Genomic DNA, 16,711 nt, shown 5'->3' with positions numbered 1-16,711 from the left:
TGGTACTCTAAAATTAATTTTACTTACTAAACTGGGGCAGTCTAATTGATTACGTACAATTTTATATAAAAATACTAGGTCAATTACGTCTCTTCTTTGGTCAAGGGTCATCATTTTAAAGTATTTCAGTCTATTCTGATATGAAATCACTGTTTTGTAAATCCTTGCTGAGTATGATAAATGCCACAAGAACCTTTTCTGAACTCGCTCTAGTCTTAAATAATGTACAGCATAATGTGGACGCCAAACTACACTACAGTACTCCAGATGACTACGTACAAGGCTATTGTAAAGAATAATTTTTGTTTTACTTTCTTTAAATGTTCGACCTTGTCTGATAATAAATCCCAACATCTTTGACGCTGTGCTTACTACTTTGTCTATGTGATTAATATAAGTCAATTTTCTGTCCAATAAAACACCTAAATCTCTTATAAGGTCAACTTCCTTTAGATTATTACCGTTCAAGCTATATTTTGTTGATAACATGTTAATTTTTCGGGTAAACTTAATGTGCAGACATTTGTTGTAGTTCAGTTGCATACCATTAGAATTACACCAGCTTGTTAGCCTATTTAGATCTTCTTGAAGTAGATTTGAATCCTTCTTTGTCGAAATTATTCTCGTAAATTTTAAATCATCAGCGTATAAGTAAGGCGTAGAATGTTCAAAACAAAAGACAATGTCATTGATAAATATATTAAACAAGATTGGACCAAGGTGCGAACCTTGGGGGATACCAGATGCAATATTTTTTGTTGAAGAGCTAAAACCATTAATTACAACAAAAAAGCAACGATCACGTAAGTATGACGAAAGCCAATGCAGCAGTGGGCCTGAAAATCCATAATACATTAATTTTTTGATTAAAATTATATGTGGCACCTTATCGAATGCCTTTTTGAAATCAGTGTACATATGGTGTCCACTTGTTTCTGTGAGTCAATAGCTTCGGATAATGAAGTAGTGAAAGTAACTAAATTAGTGGTAGTTGACCTTCCTGGTAAAAAACCATGTTGATGTTCAGAAATAAAACGAGAGAAGTGCGCTTGGATTAGTGGACAAATTAAAGACTCGAAGATTTTGGGGAAAACGGAAATCGATATGAGTCTATAATTACGTACATCCTTCTCATCATCACTTTTAAATACTGGTATGCATAGCATATATATATAAGGACAAAGGAAAAATGAGTTTTCAAAGGACAGGTTAAATTACATACTGTAAAAGGCTATATTGATCTATATTAAATACACAATTTATTTGGGGTACTTAATTGGATTATAATTAATGCTTACAATATATTGCTAAAATCGCTTCGGAAATAAGCCATTGTTTCTCGTAAAAAGATAAAAAAAATGTCATTGTGTGTTATCCCTATATACAAGCATGGTCTTTTATGTAGAGCGTTTTAATGTATGTATCTTTTGCCTTTTTAATATATGCCCAAAAAAAAAGTGTTCATTTAGGACATCACATTAGACACCTCTCAAATTGTCTGTGTTTCGCTAAACCTACCGCATCGAAGTGCGTTGCGTAGTTTTAAAGATTTAAACATAAACAGGGTCAGACTGTATGCTTATGTACTATTCTTTTAAATGATCCATTTTAAATACTTTAATACTTTTATTTTAAATAGACAACATTGTGGTTACAATTTGTGTAACCGAGAGTTTAGACTAACAAAGTTAATAAGTTAGTTACGTAAAAGGTTTATCCAAATCCCCTCACAGTCGGTTTTCGAATGACAATTAGTTTTATATTTATTGTTGAATTTTATACATAAATAAATATAACAAACAAAGTCTTGAAACGTTTTTAACTTGAGTACAAGTGAAGCCGGTCAGTAACTTTGTCAATTTGAATGTTATTCTTAGTTCGAGAATAAAACTTTTGGTACCAAATCATTAATTCTAAAAATAACATTCTTGAGCAGAGTACGAATATAATTTACGTTATATTATATAACCACAACAACGTGAAAATTACAAAAAGACCTTTTTTTATACCTAGTTATTATTGAAATAATTCAAACCATAAACACAGACAAATTTGGTTCATGATTATTTTTTTAATTAAATCTTTTTAATATGGTAGTGCACGTAAGATCTAAGAAAGAAGGAGAAATAAGGTGAAAATTGTTTTATAATCTCTAAATATTTTTATGTTTCTGAACACAATTTTAACATACAAGAAATGTGATGTAATAATGTTTTTTTTATTATATTTCTTCTCATTTTAAGAGTTGAGTCATTTGGGCAACATAGCTTCAGTATGTTACACAAATATTCTTATCTTAAATTAATTGTAATTTAATTTAGTTTCGCTTATTTATATTATGATTATCTTTATTTACATAAGAATTATTAACATTAAGTTCTTAAATATATACAAATATGAATGAATACTAGTTACTGTATAAATCTTGACCGTATAGAATGGTGGCAAGAACGCAGCATTTACGTGTTTAATCGTAATTTCGAACCTCTGGGTTATATTTTAACCAGCCTTTCTGGCACCAGTGCAGGACATAAGGCGACGTGTTATTTATTTTTTCACTACTGAACCAAGGTCCAATTATTTTATCAGCAAATGAGACAAAAATCATTAAAAACATTAGACACTAATTTCACTATTTTCACATTAGACATTAGTGTCTAAGCACCCTCCATTAGGTTTTTGACAAAATGTTTTTTTTTAATTTTTAAAAAAATGTAAAGAAAGGTAACGCATTAATTATATCTCCATATTGGCTTATTTAGCAAACTAATCGACCAATAATTCATATATGAGAAGGAATCCTGCTCATACTGCTTGAAAATAAAAGGAAATTTTCATTTAATTGTTATCTAAAGTTTAACTCTTTGATATTTTTTTTTTTTGAGTTCCATTATTTGTAAAATTGAACTGCATCGTTCAAATTGGCATACCGCGCCCATAGATAATTAATACATATATATACTGAAACCGCGCTGAACACTAACAAAGGGAGGACGTATAGCTCGCGACGTGTGCCAAACTTTTTGTACAGGTATGTATAGCGCGGCTAAGAAGTTTGGTTCTGAAGAATTTATTTTAACTACTGTTACCTTCTTCAACTTATAAAAAAGGAAACAATGTTTTTCTGATAACGATACTCAAACTCAAATAACTTTATTCAATATAGAAGCATTACACTTTCTTATTGATGGTCAATTGAAACACTACCACCGGTTCGGAAAAGAAAATACCCTGACCTGAGAAGAACCGGCGAAAGAAACTCAGCGGGTTTTTTTTTTATTTTTATTTGTCTCATATGTATATTATTTAAACAATTTAATATGATATGAAATAGCCAGGAGGCGATCGTTTCATTCCCAAGGTGTGCTATCGATCATAAACTCATTAATTGTATAATAACCTTTTGCACACAAGCGTTCCTTAATATTTTTTTTAAATTTGGCAACAGAGGCATTTTGAACGCTTTCTGGGATCCTGTTGTAAAACCGTATACATTGCTCCACAAAGGAGTTACTGACTCTATGTAGTCGAGTAACAGGAGTAATAAGTTTGTGTTTGTTCCTTGTACCAATGCATTTTCTCATGAAATCATTAATATTTTTTCGTACATACATAACATTGCAGAATATATATTGAGAAGCAACAGTCAATATCTTGATTTCTCTAAATTTATTCCTTAACGATTCTTTAGCTCCTAGGTTATAGATTGCGCGAATAGCCCTCTTCTGTAGCACAAATATAGTATGGATAGCGGCTGCGTTGCCCCACAGCACAATACCGTATGACATTATACTATGAAAGTAACTGAAATATACTAAGCGAGCCGTATCAACATCGGTACATAATCTAATTTTTTTGACCGCGAATGCCGCAGAACTCAGTCTACTCGCCAATCCGTTAATATGGGGGCCCCATTGCAACTTGGCATCAACAATAAGGCCAAGAAACTCAGCAGAATCAATTGGATCCATAGATTCCCCGTTAATGAGTACATCGGCTTTTACATTATGTACATTTGGTGTACTAATACTATTTCACAATTTTTGTTTAATTATTATTAAGCCTAAGATTGTTTACGCTAAACCAATGTACTATATCAGCTATAGAATAGTTTACGTCGTCGTACTGTACCTGTTTTCTATTAATTTTAAAAACTAAGGAGGTATCATCAGCAAACAATACTATATCATGTTTGTTCCCAACAAGAAAGGGCAAGTCATTTGTATATGTGAGAAACAGAAAAGGTCCAAGAATTGATCCCTGAGGGCCCCCCATACCAACTGAGACCCCAGAAGACCTTTTTCCTTTAACGTCAACCCTCTGAATTCTATTGTTAAGATAAGAAGTCAGAAGGTCAAGCGCACATTCTCTACGTTTAAACATACCCTAAAAGGGGGTCAAATTCAAAATTAATTTATATTTTTGTTTATACAAAATTAACCTTAGCCTTAAATTAAAATAAAAATTATAGTTTCAAACTTATTACAAACATTACGGAACTTATAATTAGCTGCCATTTATATTTAGAACACCTTTAAAGGTTATTATTTTGTAGAATTTGCGTATCACAGGATTTCTCAAGTTAATTATAAGATGATCACTATGTTAACAGAGGATAGCAGTTGAGAGGAGTTGAGCGAGAAGACTATACTCGATGAAGGACCATTGCGGAATAAGTCAGTGAGAAAATATTAACGGAAAAAACATATGTCAACGGAAACTTAAGTTAAAATTTACAAAATTCACAAAGTTCGAAAAGGAGGATTTTCTAGCAAATAGTTTCTAGAAAAAGTAAATGAGAAATACGAGTAAGTGTATCGTTATATTATAAGTTTTAGTCTTAGTATCAACATAGTAAATACATTAAATAGGCAAATATGTTATTATGAATACTTGTATAAAATGATAGATTAATAACAATAAATAATAATCATCTACAATCGTTGAATTAATATTATATTAAGATTCATTTTAAATTAATGTCTTATATTTAATATATGCATTACATGTATACACTACAGGCTTCTAAGCTGCATAGTTTATTTCAAATGTAACCTTGAAAGACCTATAGTAACATTATGAACCTCAGTAATCAATATTATTACGAATATCTAAAATACAAGTGAGTGAAAATTTACAAAAATACAACTGAATCTGAGTGGTTCTAGAGATCGCTGGAACTGTGATATAAGTGAATGCATGACATCATAAGTTCAACGGGTCATGTAAATCATATCACATCAAATATATCTCAATGAGTCTTTTATTTGAACATATTTTTCTTTTTTATTTCAAATTCCAAATTCAATTTTATTTCCTCAAGTTGGAAAAACTAATAAAATAAGAATAAAAACTTATCTCCTTTTAACAAATCTACACTATCATTAATTGCATTGATATAAAGTTGGTGCGTGTGCTATCATTGAATACTTGTTATCGCATATATTAACACGTAAACAGCTAACAGGTTAAATTAAAAAAAAATGTAAATATATTATTGCAAAAAATTACAACAAGCAACGTTCCATATTATCAGTAGGAAAGAATGCTCGCTTTTATTTTAAAGGCGCTGCCTGCGGCCTGTTATCGCACGTTCGTCCTCCGGGCGAGGCAGAGGTTATCGCTGCCACCACCACTATAACCCCCCTCTTCCGTCCGCCCTGGACCACGCTCCCAATGCGTCTGATGCAGTAAACCGATAAATACATACCCATCAACATTGATTTCTAAACGGACAATACGATTTTTAAGTGTTCGAGAAATTAATTCTAAACGTATATAATTATTGCGAGGGACAATAGTAAATATCAAAGCTAGTGAGTGAAAAGACGTGCGAGTGTGAAAGTTGATTCCATTGGACACAATTGGGTGGAAATGTTAAGCTGGCGGGTACTGTTTTGTGTAATTATCATTACAGGTTCGTAGCCCATTCTTCTCAGTTATTTATTAACTGCGTAAATATAATTAACAATATACACAACTGCGTAAATGTGAATTAATTGTGTACACTTTATGAAATAACAACAAAGTAGCATAACCAGTTCTTAAGTCAACAATAACAAGGAAAATCAATTCCTAAATGATTAATATTTTATCACCTTATTCAATTAAATATTTTTAAAATTTAACGTATATGTTTTCATAAAATTTACAAATTATGTGTATCATCATATAGGTCATTCTAATACCCGTTTAGGAACATAACACGCAAACAAAATACGTAATTAACTTTTAATTATGAAAAAAATAAAAACGGTTAGTTTTGCTAGCCATTATTATTATCATTAGATGTAAAATTATGTACTAAGTTAATTCGTTGTATGAAAGGACTAATATTTTTAAGAAATTCTGATAAAGTAGTAGTAGTTTAAGTAAAACATAAAAAGTCATTATGTTTGGCAACAAATAAAATAATATCAGCTTTATAAGGATCAATAATTTATCAAACAATGAAATTCTTAATGCTAAGTAGGTTTGAAAAATTAAAAGCCACCTCTTTTAAGATCGCACGCGCAACTCATGCCGTTCGCTAATTAATGTGTAATTAATGTGCAAACAAAGCTACCAAGTTCCACTAATATCAATCAGACTGATTGGCGACTTGATCTTTGGGTTATCAACGGCCATAACAGGGCTTGTTTACAACTGAACCAATATCACCTTTAAAGTTTAAACCACTCGAGTAATTTAAATACTACTTACTACTTCGTTCGGAAGTACAAACTTGATATCAAAGATATGTGGAGTTGTATGTATATTTTTTTGTAAACATAACGTTGCGCAGAGCTACCGATTATAATATCTTGTAAGCATTTGGCTGTTAGAAATAATGGTGACACTGTCTAATTTGAGGAACGAATTATCAACAACTTATTTCATAAAATGTATGGCACCCAAGTCCTTACCAACCACATTTATGATGTCATTTGCTTATCGAAACATATATAAAATTGTATTTCAATCCATTGTTACAGAATTGGCATAACATAAACGTACTTAATAGTAAGCACTAACCGTGGGAATCATTTGATACTGATTTCCTGTGTTGACTAAGTCGAGGAAGCGATAGGAACGAGGATGGCTTTTAGAGAGCTACCCACAATGTGCTGATAAATCGATTTATTTGTGCAATAACATACAATATATACGTTGATGATTAAAACATAATACTTTAGCGTAGACGATTGATTCTAAGTAATTGACGTACAGGGTTTAACATTTTATCGGCTGCCTATAAAATAAAAGATATAAAGAGTCACATAATTTATGTTTTGCTCATACTATCTGAATGTATATCTCCAATCATCTTCTATGAACAAAATTCTCTGAATTTAATGAATTCTAATCAACTGCAACTTGCTACCAGTCCAGGGTTTGGACGGCTAGGAAAAAGCCAACATGAACCCAATACGTTACAATATTTACATCCCTATTGGTCAACATATATTTTTTTGACAATTTTAACAAACATCATTATATTTCATCCAATTTATCCAAAACCATAATAAATATACACCAAAATTTTCCATTCCATACCTTCTTCCGTAGTGAAAACTTATAAAAAACTGTTTGGTAGATTTTGATTTTACCGCATACAGACACAACAAGTGCTAAAGTGATAACTTCTTCTAGAATCCTACTCAAGTGCAGGTTGAATTATCTGAAAAACTATCGGAGTGTCAGATTGCCTTTAATCGTGGACGGGCAAATTATAATTTGAGATGCTACATAGATTATCGCAAATTTACCAAATTCTACGTTTTTATCTATTGTATATTTATGGTTTGCAGGTGAAACTTCAAGGGAAAATTTATTTTAAAAAATCATTTATAATTAAATTCTAATCATCTCATTACCTCTACTGGTAACAAGGTCAGATTTGTACATATTTAGTAAATATTTGTTGCTTTCAAATAAAATTAATAAATTATTATTAAAATTTATTGGCCTCGTTCTTCTTGCGAATAAACCTAAACTGTAGCCAAGAAATTCTCCATAGCAAGCAGCAGTTCGAAATGGCACGATATCACGTGCGGGTCGGCAACCGTCGCATGATACTTGACCGGGATAAAATTAATTATTTATTATACCTAATTATTATTATTTTACTTTTACTTAAATTTTTAAAAATAATCAAATTTCATAACTTTACTAAAATTTTGCTAGAGTTTATTTAAAGTCGACACTGAGATGGAGATATAAAATCTTTAAATTTACTTAAACGTAGTAGCAGTCAAAGTAAACGTAGTAGCATTGTTTATACTGCACCGATAAGGCTGTTTTGAAGAACGTAAATATTATATTCATAGAGATCACAGGAAAAGTTTTGGAAAATAAACAATACTGATTAGATTAACAAAGGTCACAAGATGTCGCATCATCTGGGCCATTATATGTATCAGCAAAACAATGGAATAAAACAGTAACAAAACGTTTCAATTTATATTTACTAATAAAAAAGTAAATGAATGTAACCTATTCCAGTAAAATAAATTCTATACTCTATGATATGTAACTAAATATTTGAATTGTGAAATGTTAATGAAATAATTAATCGTCATGACATGATGAAGAGCAGAATAAAAGTTAAATGTTTGATTTCACTTTTCTTCTTCCACTTCGTCTTTTCGGGAACGTCACGGTTTGCCAACATGATGCCCGATAGTCGAAGTGGTCGCTATTGGAGGTCCGATGATCTGGACGCCAATATCTGGGTGGGAACCCAGGGTAATGAGAACCCCCCGCCCAGTGAGGCTCACAGTAAAGAAGAAGAGGAACGCAGAGCGCAAACACCTTTTCCCTGGTCTTTTTAGGTCAGTGATAGTTCCTCACGCTCCCGATCTCCTTTTGCGAAATAACATTTACATAACAGAAGACTTACTCTTCCACTTCCTCTCTCCCACGCTTAATCGATTTAACCTCGATAATTGCATCCAAGGAATGGGTCTTGTGTACCTATCAGCCACGTCCCTTTGAAGTGTCTATACACGGCTGGGGGATATCAAGTCTCGTCAGTTCCGTTCAGGTACTTGTCAAAACAGTCTTGTCCGATAAGCAGATGCGTCAGCCTAAGCTCAACGCAAATATTCAAGTGGGGCCAAAATTGTTCCATTTTCGCCAAGTATGCTGAGAGTCCCTAAATTCTCCTACCATCTACATAGCCTCGTTCTACCACCGACCGCCGACCCTAGACTGTTGACTATTTTATACTTACACTACACACTTGCACTGTAACATCCTATGGTATATTATGGGCTTATTATTTGGTTGAGTTGAGCTTATTCCACCACGCCACTACTGATTAATGAATACACACGTGGCAAATTTTACGGCTTGTGCAGGTTTCTTCAAGAAAAGTCATACACGTATAACTATGTATAACGCGTATTCCTGTAAAAAATGCCACACATTTTATTTACAAAGTAATTAAAAAATTAAGAAATAATTAAACAAAAACTCCTCCGCTAAAGGGAGAAGAAGCATATCCCAACAGAAACATTTTTTGATGATATAGGAAGCAAACGAGAAGGAGGGAGTAATGTTACGCTCTTTTATACAAAGTTTTCCGCCGACTAAAGCTAGTTCCACAGAGTGTTTAAGCGAAGAAAAAAATGTCTTAATAAAACGTACTGTTATGGATTTCTGGTCGAAATGGTGTGCGGAAAATTTGGAATTGATACACAATATCTCAATCCACAATATCTTTACGAAAAGCCAATGGGTCAAGCAGGTCAGAAAGGCCTTGATCGTTATTATATTTGAAGTCGCTCTGCATATAATATGGTCAAATAGAAAAAGCTGGTAATGAAACCATCTGTCCAGTTGAGAGCAGAACTCAATGAGAGTGTAAATTTGTGTCCTGTATATTTTAACGGATGTGAAGTAATGTTTTGCCTTGCTGTACGCACCACGCTTTTAGTGCTAATTGCTTTAGCGTTTAACAAACAAACTTGTGTCTTTTTAGTGATTAAATGGAACTAGGTGTGTCTTAAATCTACCTATCTGATCTACCAAAAAGCTGCTGAGCTAACTATAACTGCATAAATTTCTGATAAATCTGTAGAGTGGAGCTTCAAAATTAGCGGTTTGTGCCATACGCGTTCGAAAAACTTTGTCCAAACTGTCTGCTATTGCCTCCCCTTTGGACTGACCTTTTTTTTTGTTTTACGAGGAGGAAAGGCATGTACGTATAAAGGTATGTAGGACTCGACCGGGGCCATAGTGGCTCCGTGCCAGGGCTGAAGGCCCTGTCCTACCCGCTAAAACTATCCTCGGGTTTTCACCATGCCGCCGAGTGCAACGGGTTAAAGCGGCTGAATGACTAACGTAGAAAGCGCGCCTACTGCGCGCCTTCCTCCTCATCCTCCACGTGCTCATGTGACGAACTTCCCCGAGTCCACCACTGGAGGCTAGGCGTCAACGAAACGGACGCCCTGCGACGGAAAAGATGGTAGGCTCCACCGCTGACCGCCTGTGTAAAATATCTGGGAGGCTCGAGTAGCGAGCCCTCCCTCTCCCTCCTAGCCAATGAGGCTACCCACATGGTCCGCCCTAACGCCGACCAGGAACGTACCAGGAGCAGCCACGCGGCATTCCTCCCGTCAGTCTTAGCCGTGGCCGACGAGCAAGCTCAAGCCGGCTCCGTTGCCCAGGGTGCACCACGAGGAGGTGACTGACATACACCCCCCTTTGGACTGACCTGATTCAGCGCATGTCTAACTGAAATGTGTGTATATGTCAGGTAAATTACTAGATCACGGGCAAATCAACCCTGACGGAAACCGTATTGGCGGTCGTTGATACGGTGGAACTCCTCTAGGTACCATAAGTACTGACAGTTTATAATGGACTCCATTACATAGGATAACAAGAACATTATGGCTTTAGGCTTATAGTTTGATGGGTCTGAGCGGTCTTGAGCGATTTCTTCAGGGATCGGGTGCACTAATGAAGTCTTCCAAAAGTTCGGGTCCATAGCTAAAGCTAGAATTGCAGGAAAAGTTGCGTCAAAACTGATGATCGGAAGGATACCATTGGGCCCACTCAAGTTATGTGTGTATATATATCCAAGGAAAGAAGTACTTTACAAACTGAACTTTACCGGAACTTAATCTGAAGATCACCTATCATTGACTGATCAGCCAGCCATGACCATCGAATGACTCACATTCAGACTCATTAACACACTGTAAACGGTCTTCAGTAGCTAAGATAAGGTTAACGATATCTCATAATGACATTCGAAAAGGTAATAGTAGATATTTAAAAACAAAATAAAATATACCTACATTATTTAAGTAGATTAAATCGAGTCTTAATTTAGATGTAATGTAAATAAAGTAGGTTACTTATGAAAAAAATACAAATGATCCCATAACTGATCCCCGCGGAATACCCATTTTGGCACAGACCTAAAAAACATCAACGAAAAACTATTTAGTTCTACTTTTCTATTATTTCGGCCCCAATAAATTGCAAGATTGTATTTATTCCCACTATTCAATTCGTTTAACTTAACTAATAAATTTTAATTATAGTATTATTAGTTACTTACTAAACTAGCTACTTTTGAAGGATCATAATTTTAAATTTTATTTTCTCTTAAAAACATAAACTTTTCTACATAATTGGACATATATGAGTGAGTAACGGTAATCTTAGTAGGTAAGTTTTAAGTTGTAAATTTGACCCGGATTTATTTTGCAGTATTACAGGACACCCAGTCGGCAAGTTTGCCGTTCCTAAGACCAGCACATATAGGAGAGACCAATAATGTAGAAAAGCTAGGAACAAAAATGCGTATTCCGGCTGAGATGATCCGTGCACGCGTGAGGGAGGGCGTGCCGCCGCCGCTGTGTGCTGGCAGATGTGTGTCACCACCGGCTGGGCCAGTGTGTGCCTTTGATGCCACCGGAACCGCTAGGACTTTTGCTACATTATGTGAACTGGAGGCTGTGTCGTGCCGTGAAAGTACATGTAAGTTAATGAACCTTTTTTTACAAAATATAAATACTATACTTTTTATGGCTCCTATATTTCGATATTTGTGCTTTATAACTTATATTTTAAGTAAATACGATCTAAATAAACACAAGTCGTGTTATAATAGGAAAATCACAAGACCGATAGTAAACGACCCAATAAATTGTTACTCTTACAATAATAAATAGCTTTTGTGACTTTCCAGAGTAAATTAGTCATTTCATTGGCGTCCTTAAAGAGATGTGCGATATCATTATATATTTATTACTTGCTATTATTAGATAGTCAATAAATATCACAAATAGGATTTATTTATAAATTATTTATTACACGTCATTTAGACTGTGTGAGATGGATCCTCAAATACGTAATTTAAATTTAATAATTAGTTTTTTTTTAATAAATCCCATAAGACGCTATCTATTACACCTTTATGCTACAATGTCAGATGTGTTGTCTATGCCCTGGTATAAATATGAATAATGATTTAAAAAACAAAAACTCACTTTTAGCATGCACTAAAAATTACAAATGGAACGTTTTGTCCAAAACTAAAAAAACACGGTTTTAGCACACATTAAAAATTACAAAAAACCCTTTTATTTGATATCCATAATATGGATATCAAATGAGAGGGTTTGACTGCCTGTTTGAAATCAACACCCTGATAATATCAGTCCAACATTTTGGAGAGGCCGCCATATTGGATTTGTAATGACGTTTCGTTTAGCTAAGGCTAGTCATGTATTATCATCAGAACTCAGAGCGTGTGCAAAAATTCATCCTTATCGAAGCCCAGGATTTGGGCCAAATTAAGATTCCAAGATTTTTTTACATACATAGTTAGTTACAAGTGAAGCTAATAGAAACGTGTTAAAAATATATAATACATTCATCTTCTTTATCTTTTTGACAAAATATATTTTATACATACTTCAAAGAGAAACTGCTAATGTTCTACTGTTTTGTTTTTAATATTGATTAATATACTTTTATAACTTTTATTTCAGACTACGCAATAACGAGCAATGGAGAGTGTTGACCTACCAAAGAAGAACTATTGCTAATAAAATAATCTGAAAGAAACCTGACAGATTCTTAATATACTAAACATACATCCTCTAACTATGTTTCAAATCTCCGTCACCAGTTCTAACGAAAACCTTACTAATTCATAAAGAATAAGATCCCAAAAATGTACAAAACTCAGGGATTATGCATTATAACCAGTTAGCATATAATTTATTCATCGCTAATCGAATTACATATGATTCGATTTCACGTGTATCCCACATAATATTTAGCTTAAGTTTTTGTAAGTTTCCAATCATACTGGTATGTACTTGTTTTTCGGTTCCTAGTATTAAGCCATCAAGTAGAATAAGTTGTCTTTTTAATTTATTGTACAAAGTACGAAATGTCAGAATCAACGATGAGTGCTGATATCTTGATAAAATTCAATAAAATTATCAAACACTATTTTTGTTTATTATTGAAGTTTGTGAAAAAGGATTCAATGATCAATAAAGTTATATAAATTTCGATAGTCCAAATATGCTACTTTCAAATACTGGGCTGGGATAATACACGATATTGTATGTACTGGTCAAAATTTTACCCTTAAAAATTGACTATTCTATCGGTGTTTAATGTACCTTAAAAAAGACACTGACGAATTAATATAATAACCTCCCCCTTTTTGAAGTCGATTGAAAATGATATCAAGTCATGTGGACAATATTATTTATACGTCGTATTCCTTTTGTCAAAATTGCTGATTATACGATACAATCATCGTTACTAATTGATATTTTAAAACCATATAATAATAACAAAATAAATTATATATAAAAGCATAATATATTATATAATGTCTTCAAAAACTTGGTGAAAAATAATTAAAAAAATCTCGATTACATTGTTCATTTTTAAATATATGTTTCACTTGCAAGCCTTAAACAATACGAATATACATATATAAATGAACGTGAATATTTAGTTATGTTTATTACATCAAGTATATTAAAAAAATTAGAACTTAAGATTAAGAAAGACGAATTCCATCAGATCCAGCGCACGCTCCCTTGCTTATCACTTGCAGAGCTGAAAAAGAAATTTTATATAATTAATATTGTTTTGCAAGCTTCATGCTAAAGCTTATAGTCACTGCTTTGCTATAAATAAGAATTTGGAGTTCTGACATCTTCAAAGCGCCGCCAATCAAAATAACTTAAAATGTATTGTCCATTGTAGAATACTAGCTCATTCAACGAACTGGAATTTGTTGCGGTTTAATGTATTATATTATAATACTTCGTGTAGAATAATTAGTAGATGGTACCCACCCAGACATACAATCGATATGTATATTATATGTAATGGTAACTTTAAGTGCGAAAATGTATTCAGTACATAGTTTGTCATGCATAAATCGTTATCATTTGCTACCAAAAGTATACCTAATCAACATTTATGTTGCTATAATAAATCCAAAGAAAGATCGTTTATCATACTTATTTGCTGCTTTGTTTAATATAATAGTGAATAGCTAAATGCATTATCTACTTATTACCGAAGACTATGATTTATGCTGTTATTTATTTATTATGCTATGATACCGACAGATTTTCAACTATGATGAAATCAGCAAGATGAATCATGATCCGGTTATGCGCAAGCGCAATAACAAAGCAATGGTCTGGATTCGAGCTTGCGTCATGTCACACTCTGGTGATTATGGAACTGATTCGCACTATTATGTGGTTCATAGAAAGGAAATAACATAATTTTAGCAAGTAATTTCGTATTGTGAACATTCTATAAATGACAAATGTTTAGAATCGCGGTCGTATATTTAAAACGAAAAAACACACTGTGGTTTAAAAAAATATTATTCATTTTATGTTTTTTTAGTTTAATAAGGGTATTATTTTATGTTATATATTAAATACAATTAAATAAGGTTACTACCTAACATTAAGTCGTAATACTTACTATCTTTATGTTCACAGTTGTGATTATTCATCACGCATTCGCTTCCAAAAGATTTGGGTTTCGAGTCCTTTTTTCCAGCGCAAACTGGTTCAGATTTGACGGACGAGCAGTCGTGCATGCAAGCCTTCTTCCGGGCTGCCTCTGCCTTAAGTTGTTTCAAGTCGGGCTTGTCTGGCCGACAGGAAACGATAACCAGCATCGCCGCTAGTGATTAAGAATAAAAAATATATAAACCTTCATTCGAGGAAGTATAAATTCTAGCTAAATGAAAATCAATTCTTCTTTAAACAATTAAGGAAAGACTTAGACAGTTTTCAACGAATTATTTGAAGAACTATCATACCTATTGTTACTGTATACTTAAAATTCTAGGTTTTTGTGTTTTCTTTTGGCTCATGGATATTATTAGTCACATGACATTCTGTGCTATACTTCAAGAATGCAATAATTCAAGAATTATACTGTATTAAAGTAGGCTTTCAAGAATTATTGAATCTTCATTTTGCAGAATGATAATAAAATATAAACAACTACCGTTTTGTAATATAAATCTACCTAGGAGAACCGGCTTTAACATCAGTTAGGTACTCATTGCTTATAAATATTGCCACAATTGCAACTCAACAAAATTAGTATTGCCTAAATATTTTTTATTGCTACTTTCAGGGCCGTGATGACTGGTCGCTGCTGTAAATAAATTATATTGTATAAGTAAAAACTAAAGTCCTTGTTTATACATACGACCTTTTGCACATGAGAAGCTCGTTGTTAATAAAAATAGTTAAGACCTTAATGCGCAGATAGACATTACTGACCTTAACGAACACAATTACGGTCATAAAATGATTATCAGATAAACGCAGGAAGAAACATCGTTTTGGTCTGGTCACTACTAGTAAGGCCTAAACATGGTCTTATGATGTCATGCCTATTATTTAAGTTAGAAAAAAAACAAGACTATTGAAGATTTAGAAAATAACAATAATTGTTTTGTTATTCGTTACATTGATTTTAATTTGATAAAAGTAAAAAATATACTATTAATACAGTTAGTAACGATAACCATAACAAAATATAAAAAACTTGCTTGCAACATTGAATTTAATTTTGATTACCCTACTTAATTAATCTATGAAGGCAACAATATGTAAAAAAAATATTAAATAAAATCACTTATTTTTACTTATTATACTCTGTAGAAATTATTTAGAAAATTTAAAATTACAAGCAATACCTTTTTAAAATACAAAATATTTACGTATTAATTCTACATACACATGATAATCGAGTCTGCATAGTTAAAACTAGAAGAACTAGTCTAGATAATTAAAACTATCTATTTTTTTTCCTTGAGCTCCTATGAATATATTTTTAAATAATATAATTAAAATACATTTTTTTCCAATGGTCATTCTAAATTATAAAAGAATGTCCGATAATTATAGTCGAAGATTTTTTTTTTGTATCATACATCAGTATTTATAAAGAAATAGTTTGCTTACCGAATAAAATCAAAGTTGCAGCTCTCATTTTTATCACTGACTTCTGTACACTTCGCACGTTCGATGTCACCTCTCAACTGGTTTCAAGGGGGCCTGACCACTGTTACTCTTTGTCTTGCGCGGTGGGGAACGCTACATACACACTTATATGTATAAATTAAAATACATATATATTGCTCGTGCTCTTAATACATAGATAGCTATTTTTAAATTAGTGTTGAAGAAATGGCACT

General features: G+C 32.8%; 2 protein-coding genes across 2 annotated transcripts; one reads left to right on the top strand and one right to left on the bottom strand.

The window, feature by feature from the left end:
- Positions 1-5,647: 5,647 nt before the first annotated feature.
- On the top strand, positions 5,648-13,461 carry LOC124543582. The gene is made up of 3 exons (XM_047121826.1): positions 5,648-5,917; positions 11,707-11,976; positions 12,993-13,461. Exons 1-3 carry the CDS (start codon positions 5,875-5,877, stop codon positions 13,022-13,024), a joined length of 345 nt encoding a protein of 114 aa, XP_046977782.1. The 5' UTR covers positions 5,648-5,874; the 3' UTR covers positions 13,025-13,461.
- A 242-nt stretch (positions 13,462-13,703) lies between these two features.
- On the bottom strand, positions 13,704-16,635 carry LOC124543583. The gene is made up of 3 exons (XM_047121827.1): positions 16,479-16,635; positions 14,977-15,180; positions 13,704-14,085 (listed from the first exon to the last, which is right to left on the bottom strand). The coding sequence occupies exons 1-3, from the start codon at positions 16,504-16,506 to the stop codon at positions 14,027-14,029; spliced, it is 291 nt and encodes a 96-aa protein (XP_046977783.1). The 5' UTR covers positions 16,507-16,635; the 3' UTR covers positions 13,704-14,026.
- Between the last annotated feature and the right edge of the window lie 76 nt (positions 16,636-16,711).

This window comes from Vanessa cardui, chromosome 3, assembly GCF_905220365.1.
Source record: "Vanessa cardui chromosome 3, ilVanCard2.1, whole genome shotgun sequence".
Lineage (NCBI taxonomy): Eukaryota > Metazoa > Arthropoda > Insecta > Lepidoptera > Nymphalidae > Vanessa > Vanessa cardui.
This window is presented reverse-complemented; position numbering and strand designations above follow the sequence as displayed.

What these genes read in the sequence shown, in the direction of transcription:
- LOC124543582 (XM_047121826.1), top strand. Translation starts at nt 5,875, where the DNA reads ATGTTAAGCTGGCGGGTACTGTTTTGTGTAATTATCATTACAG. An exon ending in TTGTGTAATTATCATTACAG is followed by an intron (nt 5,918 to 11,706) that starts GTTCGTAGCCCA and finishes TTTATTTTGCAG; the next exon opens with TATTACAGGACACCCAGTCG. An exon ending in GTCGTGCCGTGAAAGTACAT is followed by an intron (nt 11,977 to 12,992) that starts GTAAGTTAATGA and finishes CTTTTATTTCAG; the next exon opens with ACTACGCAATAACGAGCAAT.
- LOC124543583 (XM_047121827.1), bottom strand. Translation starts at nt 16,506, where the DNA reads ATGAGAGCTGCAACTTTGATTTTATTCG. An exon ending in TGCAACTTTGATTTTATTCG is followed by an intron (nt 15,181 to 16,478) that starts GTAAGCAAACTA and finishes CTTAATCACTAG; the next exon opens with CGGCGATGCTGGTTATCGTT. An exon ending in CAACTGTGAACATAAAGATA is followed by an intron (nt 14,086 to 14,976) that starts GTAAGTATTACG and finishes TTTCTTTTTCAG; the next exon opens with CTCTGCAAGTGATAAGCAAG.